Source organism: Lampetra planeri, chromosome 74 (genome assembly GCF_965212315.1).
Source record: "Lampetra planeri chromosome 74, kcLamPlan1.2.h2, whole genome shotgun sequence".
Lineage (NCBI taxonomy): Eukaryota > Metazoa > Chordata > Hyperoartia > Petromyzontiformes > Petromyzontidae > Lampetra > Lampetra planeri.
Window position 1 is genome coordinate 2,826,535 of NC_136179.1, and position 13,451 is coordinate 2,839,985.

A 13,451-nucleotide genomic window follows, 5' to 3' on the forward strand; every position below is an offset into this window, starting at 1 on the left:
AGAGAACACACACGGGCGAGAAGCCATTGCTCTGCCCTGTGTGTGGGAAGGCATTTGCACACTCGTCAACTCTTCAAACTCATCAGAAAACACACACGGGCGAGAAGCCATTCCTGTGCCCTGTGTGTGGGAAGACATTTGCTCAGTCATCACATCTTCAGATTCATCAGAGAACACACACGGGCGAGAAGCCATTCTTGTGCTCTGTGTGTGGGAAGGCATTTGCACACTCGTCAACTCTTCAAGACCATCAGAGAACACACACGGGAGAGAAGCCATTCCTGTGCCCTGTGTGTGGGAAGGCATTTGCACAGTCATCACATCTTCAGAGTCATCAGAGAACACACACGGGCGAGAAGCCATGCCTATGCTCTGTGTGTGGGGAGGCATTTGCACGGGCATCAACTCTTCAAACTCATCAGAGAACACACACGGGTGAGAAGCCATTCCTGTGCCCTGTGTGTGGGGAGACATTTTCACACTCGTCATCTCTTAACAGGCATCAGAAGGTCCACAATGATAGGAAACTGAAATCAAAAGCTGAAATTCAAGGTGCTGCAATGAGTCCTGAAAAAGTTTCCACCTTCGATCCCATGCAGTTGGATCCCGAGAGATGGCTGGATGTAATGGAGTGGCTCGAGAGTCAACCAGAGAGCTCGGGGTGACTGAAAACATTATGTCATGTGGTTATACCTATTAAGCCGTATCGAGTACTTTTGTGTGTAATTTTGACCATTTTAGTTTTACAGTTTCGTGACGTGCACAGTGGTAGTTTGTAATGTTATCGGATTAATTGCCGAAGTGGTGTGATGTGCACTGGTTGTGAGAGGGTTGCATTTTAGTCGTTAGGTGTTCCTGTTGAGCTAAAGTTGGAATGCGTCTGTAGGTACATCTTTACTCAACATTTTAAACGTTTTTTTCAGGTATATAGCTTTTTTTGATTGGTATTAATCGACTTTAGTTATCTGATTCCAGGATGTACATTGACGCGTTTGTTGAATATATGGCCTTGACTTCAACATAGACGCACAGTGAACAAACGTGGTGAACTAATCAGGAAATCATGGGGAATGATACTTTAACGCTTTGGTATTCCTGGAACGGATATGGTTTGCACTGTACTGACATAATAAACATTCGGTTCGAGTTTTGACGTAAAATGATTGCAAGATGAATAAAAACGTATTTTTAACAAATGTTTGTCCCTTATTTATTTTACGATGTTCATAGCAAAAACATGTTAAGAGAATTTCAGGTGGAAGATCTCCGTCACACAAGTGTGCCCTTAACCGGCAGCATCTTGTTACAAATGTTATCGCAGTAAACAATTCGGAACACAGCAGGACACTCAATCTCGAGCATCTGCGAAGCAACGATATGAGAGGGCTAAGACCTGCAAGTTTATTCGAGTGTTGACGTTATTTTAGCTATATAGTTAAGTAGATGTATGTGATAAGAATTCGTCGACATGGCCTGTGTCTTGATCTCCTTAAATCAACCAAAATTATGACAAATTTTGTCATAAATGAGTGTGAGCTAATTCTTCGGTAGTATTCGCTAAACACCGATGGCACTAACCTACACTAAGTTATGTTTAAACAAAGTAAACTTTAGTCGCTCAAATCTCAACTCAGATAGGATCATCTCAATTATTTCCATGAACGTGTGGGGTCCCACGAGAGCAGAGCCGGCGTGCAAACAGCCGAGCAGCAGTTGGAGCAGAAGCAGAAGTCGCTGCTTTGCCATCGAACGGTTTCGAAGCTGCTGGAGTTGCTTCTGTTACTGTTATATAGGCAGCATGTTGGTGTCCCGTGATGGGATAACGCCTTTGATGACAAACTCTGATGCAATCTACCAGATCGAAGCCATCGAGCGACGCCTTTGATATACTGTTACATTGTAAACTATCACACTGTGAACTTTAACATTATGAATTCCAACAATATACATTAAACATTAACATATACATTTGAAGAATATGCAAAATACTGTAAACCAGTGTTATGGTAAACTTAAAATTTGTAAACTCTAACAATATAACCTATGAGCAATACATTACAACGCTATGAAATAACATTATTAACTAGTGTTATAGATTAGCAAACCGTACAATGAAGTGTTATATTTGATTCTCAATCGAATTATTAGAATCATTCCGTCGTCCTCTGTGAATCACACGATGCTCGTGAGCATGTAACATGTATGTATGTAACATGTATCTATGTAACATGTATGTAATATGGACGTGCCAACCAATGGTGGGATATGTGAAACATGAAGGTGCAGGATCAGGATGGGATTAACATTATTTGAATAACACTTTGGTGGTATTAGGATCAAGCTGTCCACTGCTGGATGAATGTTCCATCTCAATGGCATCAAATAGCAATATTCAGTATGAATATGTAAAATAATCGCACAAACCCAATATTAGTCCGTGAAATAATGAATCGTTACAATTGTAATGACTCCGGACTCAGACTGCAGAGGGTTCTTTTATTTAGCCTTTAACGCGGTTTCAGACCCCAGGCGTCACGATATAGCAACGACGACGACGAGACAGCAACCAGCCAACACAGCCCCAAACCTCGTTCCTCCCCCTCTCTCATTCTCGGCGTGAACCTCCGCCCACACTTGGTCTCGCCTTCCCTTCTCGAACTCTCTCTATCTTGTTGTCACCACTTGTCCCTTAGTTGACGCACTGTCTTTACACCACCCACCTCTATGACCTCTACCTGTCCCCGCCATGGGCGGAGCAACTTGGGGGACATACCCGGTGGCACCTGTGGGCAATACAACCATGCCCTGTCCCCCACCGCCCATGGAAGCACGTGCTCCCGACGGCCCGAGTTCTTTTCATTAGCGGCTTGCGCTCTGGTGGGGAAAGGTCCTCGTTATGAATCGTTTCGCAACGTTCAGGTCCAGAATACCGAAGTATACCGGGAATCACCTGCACTGCTCTTGTTTTCGTCGCATGGATGAAGGTGTTGCTGCTGCTGCAGTTGTTGCTGCAGTTGTTGCTGCAGTTGCTGCTGCAGTTGCTGCTGCAGCTGTTGCTGCAGCTGTTGCTGCTGCTGCAGCTGTTGCTGCTGCAGTTGTTGCTGTAGCTGCTGCTGTTGTTGCTGCTGATGTTCTTGCTATTGATGTTGCTGTTGTTGCTGTTGCTGCTGCTTCTGTTGTTGCTGCTGCTGCAGTTGCTGCTACTGCTGTTGTTGCTGCTTAAAATGCTTCAGTTCCAGTGGTGTTCCGTGATGGGATAACAAACTTTGATCAAATACTTTTATCAAACGAGTCATTACAATTGTAACAATTCATAATTGCAGGGGCTTATGTTGGGTTTGTGCGATTATTTTAAATATATAACTCCCCCCCTAAGATCTAATCCTTTGTCTTTCAGGATATTTGCATTCGATTTTTAATTTTGGAAGATGCAATCCGCATGTCTATTAACATACCGAAGGGTAATGTGCCCATTGTGCTTCATGCATGAATATGTAAGTGCATCTCAGTGGGTAAATGTGCGCTTATTTTGACTAAATCGGATTAGCGCTGGAAAAACACGTTCCCCATGCCCTCCATTGTCCTCGATTTAAAGTGAATGCAGCCCCGTGGCGTTGCCAAAAATCGCCGAGCTTCGGGAGTGAACACGTACAGACGCGTAGTGACCACACTTGCAATACAATCACTCTAACATCAGTAACCAAAATCCGATCTGGTACATGGTCTCCGCTTGGTCTGGTTGGTATCCGTCATAACTCTGGAGACAAACAGCGAAGCATGGTTTGGCCAGCCACCACCTCGTTTGCCAAAGCGACTTTAATAGCTGCTCTCAAACAACACTGTCACCAATAGTGGTTTATGGGCGAGGATATTAAGCGGACAATCAGTCTTTTTGGGCAAGGCCTATGGGAAAATACACACCTCTGTTATCCCATAAACATAATACACAGCATCGGTAAGGCTGCCTTGTTGGGGAGATGTAGTTTGGGTAAGGTGCTGTCACTGGAGTTGGGCGATGTGACTGGGTTATCACGCGGATTCGTTAAAGCAGCTTAGATGATACGATCCACTGCGCTCCACAACGATATTCTCAGTAAAAAATAATAATAAATAGAAATGTTTAAATACGTTTTTTAAATCATGTGTATTGTATATATGTTATAATGTGTGATTGTTATACTCTTTAAATGTGTGTATATACTGTAAATAGCTATTAAATTCAATTACCACACAGCAGCAGCAGCAACTGCAGCAGCAGCAACTGCAGCAGCAGCAACTGCAGCAGCAGCAACTGCAGCAGCAACAGCAACTGCAGCAGCAACAGCAACTGCAGCAGCAACAGCAACTGCAGCAGCAACTGCAACAGCAACTGCAGAAGCAACAGCAACTGCAGCAGCAACAGCAACTGCAGCAGCAACAGCAACTGCAGCAGCAACAGCAACTGCAGCAGCAACAGCAACTGCAGCAGCAACAGCAACTGCAGCAGCAGCAACTGCAGCAGCAGCAACTGCAGCAGCAGCAACTGCAGCAGCAGCAACTGCAGCAGCAGCAACTGCAGCAACACAAGTCTGACCTTAACCGGCAACGTCTTGGCTGTCTCCACCATCAACATGTGTTCCTAGATGGGAAAGGTCCCCGTTATAAATAGTTTAGCAACGTTCCGTTCCCTAATTCCGAAGTATACTGGAGATCACTTGTACTCTAAAACATGTAAACTGTAACGCTTTAAAGATAGCATTAAACATTAAACAAATATAATCTTAATTTAGGAGCTTTCGTGACTGCCGGAATTATTCTTTGGTTCTTAACCGAAAAGAACCAAAGAATAAACAAATATAAATTAGTTTTTTTTTATATAATTTATAAGACCGTAAACGGAGGGACAGTATTAGAATATCTATACTCGCGTAGGTATAAATAAAACAAAATAAATAACGACGTTTCGGACGCAACACAAGCGCCGGAAACGATGTCTGCAGCAGACATCGTGCTGCTCGCAGCAGACATCGCGGATATCGCGATTGTCACCTGAAGACGGGCGCTTGTGTTTCGTCCGAAACGTGATTTATTTTATTTCTACCTACGTGACTTTATCGAAAGAACCAACGAGAATTAATTCCTGCAGTCACGAAAGCTTCAAATCAATATTAGAATATCATTCGAAGTATTATAATCACAATGTGATCGTATTCGAATCACACTGCACATATGTATGCATATTACATTCATACTATGGTCGTATGTATGTAATATGTATGTCCGTTGGACATGCGAACCGGCGGTCGAATATGCGAACTGGGGGTTGCAGGAGAAGGATCGGATTAAAATGATTAGAATAACACTATGGTGGTATTAGAATTACACTGAGCTAGAAAGTATGTTATATGTAGATGCACATCGGGAGTCGTAAATGCAACCTGGAAGGTGCGCGGTTTTGATCGCATTACAATTATTATAATAACAACGTGGTCCTATTAGAATCACGCTATCGACTGCTGCTGATGTTCGGGTGGCGGCCTCCGATTCGGGCTCAGCTCTTTCTTTACTCGCCTGGTTGGTGCCGCGGGACGCAGCGTCTCATCCGACAGGCGTTGCAGCAGCTGGGTGATGGCATCCGTGAGTTTGTCAACTTTCTCTTCAAATTGAGGCCGTCTCCCTCGTGGTCTCCTCCCTCTGCGCGTGCTGTGGGTTGCTCATGGCCGAGTTGGAGCTGCATGTTGAATCGGGTGTAGACGTTATTTTAGCAATATATTTAAGTACAGTGTTGTGTTTAGAATGCGTCTAGACAAGGAAGGTGACTTGTCCTACACGGGCAGCCAAAATGATTACAATTTCTGTCATCAAACAGTGTGAGTTCATTCATAAGTAGTATTCGCTGAGCCATGATGACATTAACCTACATAGAGTTATGGTTAAACAAAGTAATATTTAGTCACTTAATTCTCAGTTCAGACATGATCATCGCAATCATTTCCAAAGACGTGTGCGGTCCCGCGAGAGCAGTGCCCGGCTACAAAATAGCCGGCAGCAGAAGCAGCAGAATCAGAAGTAGCAGCGTCCCCATCGAAATGTGATGTTGCTGCTGTTATTGCTGCTGTTGTTGCTTCTTCTGAAGTTATATACGCAGCGAGGTGGTGGTCCGTGATGGAATGACGCCTTTGATTAAAGACTTTGATCAATCGCACCCGATTGACGCCTTTGATCGTCGCATTTGATCAACTCTGACATTGTAAACTCTCACATGTTGAACTCAAACATTTAATATTATATATAATGCTCTCATGCCCTTTGGATTGCACCCGTTGGGTTGCACTCCCTCGTCGAGGAGGCCGCTCTCCTCATTTTTTACGGTTACATGCTTATTTCTTACATTAACATCATGCTAATCTCTCACACTGTGGTCGTACGTATGGTAAGTGAATATGCGAACCAGGGGTAGGATGTGCAGGATAAGAATCGAATTACAATTATTCGAATCCCGATAGTCGTATTAGAATCACACTGTCCACTGTTGAATGAATGTGTCGTATCAATGTAATAGATTAGCTATATACAGCATACACACATGCAAAGAATATAACAATCACACATTTTACATATAAACAATACACAAGATTTCAAAAACGTATTTTTAAAATACATGTTCATTTTTTTTTAACTGAGAATGTCGAGGTCCATGTGGGGAGATGGAGTGCAGTGGACTGTATCGTCTCCGCTGTGTTTCGGAATCCGTGTGATCACCCAGTCACATCGCCTAACTCCAGTCAAAGCACCTTACCCAAACTACATCTCCCCAACAAGGCAGCCTTCCCGATGCTGTGTATTGTGTTCATGGGATAACAGAGGTGTGTATTATCCCATACGCCTTGCCCAAAACGACTGATTGTCCGCTTAACAGCTTAGCCTGTAAACCACCATTGGTGATAGTGTTGTTTGAGAGCAGCTATTAAAGTCGTTTTGGCAAACGAGGTGGTGGCTGGCCAAACCATGCCTCGCTGTTTGTCTCCGGAGTGATGACGGATACAAACCAAACCAAGCGGAGACCACGTACCAGATCGGATTTTGGTTACTGATGTTAGAGTGATTGTGTTGCAAGTGTGGTCACTACGCGTCTGTACGTGCTCACTCCCGATTTTTGGCAACGCCACGGGGCTGCATTCACTTTATATCGAGGACAATGGAGGGCATGGGGAACGTGTTTTTTCAGCGCTAATTCCATTTATTCAAATTAAGCGCACAATTACACAATGAGATGCACTTACATATTCACGCATGAAGCACAAAGGGCACATTGCCCTTCGATATGTTAATAGACATGCGGATTGTACCTTCCAAAATTAACAATCGAATGCAAATATCCTGAAAGATAAAGGATTGGATCCTAGGGGGGGGAGTTATAAGGCGTGTTGACGTTATTTTAGCTATATAGTTAAGTACACTGTTTATGATAAGAATTCGTAGACATGGCAGGTGTCTTGTTCTTGTGGTGCCACAGCGACGGGGCCGCTCTGCCGAGCCAGGGAGCCGCCCGGCTTCCCCCACCGCACTGCCCCCATCACCCCCCCCCCACATAAGCACACACCCGCACGCATTTCCCCCCATAGAGCTGGAATGGAAGGTCACCTGATCGACCGGTTTTTATCCGAGAAACCCTTATCGGGGTTAACTCTCACGGTTTCCGGCGATCAGGGAATTGGATGACCTCCCCCGTGCTACGTGGCACCGCGGCGCTGCGGCCGGCCTTAATATGGTGTGGTCGCGGCGTGGGGCATTCGGCCACCGCGGTTGAGGCGCATTTCCCCCCCCCCCACACACGCGAGTATCGACGGGGCAGGCAGAGGGAATAAGCATTGTGATGGAGGAGCATCATTAGAAAACGCGCAGCGCATCTGAACTGCAATAATAGCGAAGGCGCACGGTGCGTGAGAAAAGGATTGATTGGAATTTGCGCCGTGCAGGTCGCTCATTGATTAGCGGAACAAAGGCACCGCGGAGCTGCCTGGCCCGGGCGAGGGGGGCGCGTGCCATTGTTTGGAGTTTACGCCGCGCGGACAAAGGATTAATTAGCATAGCGAAGGCGCACGGTGCGTGGGAAGGGGGTAGGGGCCAGAATCCGGGAATCAGGATAAATGGGGAGCGCAAAGGGGAAATCGCTCTCTTACTCCAGCGCCAGGCGACCGGACGCAGCTCCAGCCCGCGACCCGGACGTCCGTGCGACGCACCGAGGTACGCTGTTAGCACAAGGATCAGGTGGACCGCCGTGGACACTTAACAGTGAGTAGGTGAATTAGAATCATAGCAGATAAATCGGGACTAGGTATAGAGGTATCAGCGTAGGCCAGCCTCGTCGACTCACTGATTTAACATCAAATTACCAGGTAGCAGATAATAAATCATTAATAGCGAAGCGTGGTCTCGCGTGATCTTGTCGTGCAGCGTGAGCGTGTGGGGGCGCGGGTGCACAGTGGCTCGCCACGTGAGTGAGCGCTGCGCGGAGCTGAGCGCGTGGGGAAGCGTGTGTACGCAGTGGTTCTGTAGTGCTGCGGCTCGCCTCGGGGGAGCGCTGCGCAGAGCGGTGCGCGTGTGGGTGCGCGTGTGTTCACTACGTATATGATACAGGTGTGCGATCACAACGTGAGTGCTCCGTGGTGAGTGGGTGCCGCGGGGAGCTGTGTGCGGGAGTGCGCGTACATTCGCTACGTGTCGGATACGGGTGCGCATTGGTAACGTGGTTATTCGACGTGGAGGCGAGTGCCGTACAGGGCTGTAGACGAGCGCACGCTCGCAGCGTGCGAGAGCTGTACGTAGCGGCGTAAAGAGGGGGAGTATGGCGTTTGATTGATGATGCCGTGCGCACGTATGCTTGCAGCGTGGGAGCGCTGCATGAAGCCGTATGGGTAGGAGCGTCGCGTTCGAAGGCCGGCGAAACCCTAGCGGGTATTAGGGAGGTGGGGTAACATAAACGGAATAGGGGATGATGGCGGGAGAGACCCCGGGGGCCAACGGCCCCACAGGGTCCTGCGAGAGCAGGTCCCGACTACAAACATCTGGGCGGCAGAATCGGAAGTAGCTGCGTTGCCCTCGAAATGTGATGTTGCTGCTGTTGTTGTTGCTGCTGTTGTTGCTTCTGTTGCTGTGATATAGGCAGGGAAGTGGTGTTCCGTGATGGGATGACGCCTTTGATTAAAGCCTCCGATCAAACTCACCCGATTGATGCCCTTGATCGTCGCGTTTGATCAACTCTGATATTGTAGACTCTCACATGTTAAGCTCTAGGTCCACAATGATAGGAAACTGAAATCAAAAGCTGAAATTCAAGGTGCTGCAATGAGTCCTGAAAATAATTCTACCTTCGATCCCATGCAGTTGGATCCCGAGAGATGGCTGGATGTAATGGAGTGGCTCGAGAGTCAACCCGAGAGCTAGGGGTGACCTGAAGAAATATTATGTCATGTGGTTATACCTTTAAGCCCTATCGCGTACTTTTGTGTGTAATTTTGACCATTTTAGTTTAACAGGTTTTTGAGAGTTTAATGACGTGCACAGTGGTGGTTTGTAATATTATCGGATTACTTGCCGAAGTGGTGTGATGAGCACTGGTTGTGGGAGGGTTCAATTGTAGTCGTTAAGTGTTCCTGTTGAGCTTAAGTTGGAATGCGTCCGTAGTTAGATCTTTACTCAACATTTTAAACGTTTTTTCAAGTATATTGCTTTTTTATTGGTATTAATCGACTTTAGATAGCCGATGTCAGGATGTACATTGATGACGCGTTCTTTGGATATATGGCCTTGACTTCAACATAGACGCACAGTGAACAAATGTGGTGAACTAATAAAGTATCATTCCCCATGATTTCCTTAACGCTTTGGTATTCCTGGAACGGAAATGGTTTGCATTGTTCTGGACATAATAAATATTCCCTTCGAGTTTTGACGTAAAAATGATTGCAGATGAATTAAAAACGTATTTTTACGAATGTTTGTCCGGTCTTGATTTTATAATGTTCCTAGCAAAAACATGTGAAGATAATGTCAGGTGGAGGATCTCCGTCACACAAGTGTGCCCTTAACCGGCAGCATCTTGGCTGTCTACCCGATTAACACGCGTTCCTTGAGGGGAAAGGTCCCCGTAGTTAATCGTTCATCAACGTACCAGTCCCTAATCCCGAAGTATGTCGGGGATAAACTGTAATCTATAACATGTAAACTGTAATACTATAAACGATAACACTAAACATTAAACGATTATAAACTAGTGTTTAAAATTATAACCATATAAACGGAGGTAAGGTATTATAATATCATTAGAAGCATTAGATTCACAGTGTGGTCGTATAAGAATCTCTAATATGTATGTATAGTGTACGTGCAAGGATAAAAATTATTACAATTACAACATGGTCATATTACAATCACGGTTTTCACTGCTAGATGTCATCGAATAACAAAAGACGGAATATATTTATATAAATACACGCACAAACACATTATAAACTCAGGAGATTATGAATCGTTACAATTATTATAACATTCACATATTGTGAAAAAGATAAATTCACACAAGCAAAACACCACGCTCACCTGACGAATTCTTAAACAAACTGCAACACTCAAGTGACTGAACTCAACAAAAAAAACGCCACAATAAAAAGAACAACATCAATGGACAAATACTAAAAACAGACAACACACGCACGTTAGTAGCTGTTAGAAGAAGACAACACCTAGCACCTTCAACTATACACATTATACAGCGAACTCGTAAATGGGGCGGTATATGACAGCCTTCGCTGCTGTCGACGGGGCCAAGCAGCGAGTGTTTAACTCCATTGTTTCAGAATCCGTGTCATCACCCGGCCACATCAACTTAGCCAAACTACATCTCCCCAACAAGGCAGCCTACCCTATGCTGTGTATTTTAGCAATATATTTACGGACGCAATTGAAGATAACAATTCGTCTAGAAAAGGCAGGCGACTTGTTCTACCAACACTATTTCAAATTTCTATCCAAAAGAAGAATGAGTTCATTCATGAGTAGTATTCACTAAGCCCCGATGACATTAACCTACACACCGCTATGATTAAACTACGTTAAACTTTAGTCGCTCATTCCAGTTCGGACATGATAATAACAATTATTTCCAAATCCGTGTGGGGTCCCACGAGAACAGGGTACGTCCACAAACTCTCAAATTGTAAACTCACATTGTATACTTTAACATTATAAACTCTAACAACATAACCTTTAAACTATGGGCTACACATTGTAAAGCTTTAAAATAACACTACAAACTAGTGTTATAGTAAACTATAATGTTGTGAAATCTAACAATATAAGCTATGAGCGATACATTATAACGCTATAAAATAACATCATAAACTAGTGTTACGGATTAGAACACCGTACATTGAAGTGTGATAATCGAATCTCATTCGAATTCTTAGCTTCACACCGTGGTCCTCTAGGAATCACACTTTGCTCGTCAGTATGTAACATGTCTGTATGTAATATGGACGTGCAAACCAATGGTGGGAAATGTGAAACATGAAGGTGCAGGATCAGGATGGGATTACAATTATTTGAATAACACTTTGGTGGTATTAGGATTAAGCTGTCCACTGCTGGATGAATGCTCCATCTCAATGGCATCAAATAGCAATATTCAGTATAAATATATAAATAATCGAACAACCCCAATATAAGCCAGTGCAATTATGAATCCTTAAAATTGTAATGACTCAGACTACAGAGGGTTATTTTATTTAGCCTTCAACGCGGCTTAGGACACAGGCGTCAAAATATAGCAACGATGACGACGAGACGGCAACCAGCCTCGACCCGAATCCCGGCCAACACAGCCCCGAACCTCGTTTCTCCCCCTCTCTTATTCTCAGCATGAACCTCCGTCCACACTTGGTCCCGCCTTCCCTTCTCGAAATCTCTCTATCCTGTTGTCACCACTTGTCCCTTAGTTGACGCACTGTCTTTACATCACCCACCTCGATGACTTCGACCGGAACCGGCCATGGGCGGACATACCCGATGGCACCTGTGGGCAATACAACCATGCCCTCTCCCTGACCAACCATGGAAGCACGTGCTCCCGCCGGCCCGTGTTCTTTTCATAAGCTGCTTGCGCTCTGGTGGGGAAATGTCTTCGTTAGGAATTGTTTTGCAAAGTTCAGGTCCAGAATACCGAAGTATACCGGGGATCACCTGTACTTAAAAACACGTAAACTGATAACACTATAAACAATAACACTGAACATTAAACGTCTATAAACTATCAACTGGTTTAATAATTTATACCACCATAAACGGAGGTACGATATTTTAATCTCATTAGAAGTATTACATCGCACTCTATACATATGTATGTAAATTATCTGTTAAATCGAACCAGGGGTCGGATATGTGAACTGTGGGGGGTACAGGGCAAGAATCGCATTAAATTTCGATTTAAAGCTTTCGTGACTGCAGGGATTTATCTTCTTGGTTCTTTCGGTAAAGTCACGTAGAAGGGAAGTAATAAAATAATAAAAATAAAACATAATTAAAATTCAGCCACAACGCAAGCAGCCGTCCTCAGGTGAAGAACGAAACACCACCAAGCTTGGAGCGTATATTTAAGCTGGGTTGGAGGGGGGGAGGTTGGAAGAAGAGCGCCTTGACACAAAAATTTGCATATCAAGAGGATTTTAGCATATATATGGTAAATGCGTAGGAGGTGGGCGGGGGGTTTCAAAGTCATATTATGTCCGTGCATTATGCAGGACCAGCAGCATCATGCTACCCCCATCCCCTCCCTTTGATGCTGCTGGTCCTGCAAAAAGCACGGGCATAAGTAGTACTAATCACATACCTGCATTTCCCATATCTCCTCCCTTTGATGCTGATAATCCTGCATAATGCACGGGCATAAGTAGTACTAATCACATACCTGCATTTCCCATATCCCCTTCGTTTGGTGTTGCTAATCCTGCATAATGCACGGGCATAAGTAGTACTAATCACATACCTGCATTTACCATGAATATGCTAAATCCCTCTTGATATGCAAATTCCTTTGTCAAGGCGCTCTTCCCCCTCCAACCCAGCTTGAATATACGCTGCCAAGCCTGGTGGTGTTCATTCAGACGCTGTCTTTCTGACAGACCTGTTCTTCGCCTGAGGACAGCTGCTTGCGTTGTGGCCGAAACGTCGTGAGAATTATTTTATTATTTTCATTTTTATTCTTTTATTATTTCCATTCTACGTGACTTTTCCGAAAGAACCAAGAAGATGAATCCCTGCAGTCACGAAAGCTTTAAATAGAAATTTGGTGGAACATGTTTTTTGTCGTTCATTGTGAAATTTCGGTCACAGTTCCTATGATCACTGTTACATTGCTTATGGCTTTATTTTGGTGATTTCTAAAATATTTTTGGTTTAGCCATGTTTGTTGTAGT

The 13,451-nt window shown here is 44.6% G+C and overlaps 1 protein-coding gene across 1 annotated transcript in view; it reads left to right on the forward strand.

Annotated features, from left to right (window-relative positions):
- The window catches only part of LOC144737821 (uncharacterized), a 28,443-nt gene extending 16,312 nt beyond the window's left edge, over positions 1–12,131 (forward strand). The window contains exon 3 of the mRNA XM_078620695.1: positions 11,976–12,131. Within this exon, the coding sequence (XP_078476821.1) occupies positions 11,976–12,131 (156 nt within the window). The remainder of the gene's footprint in view (positions 1–11,975) is intronic.
- Positions 12,132–13,451: the final 1,320 nt, after the last annotated feature.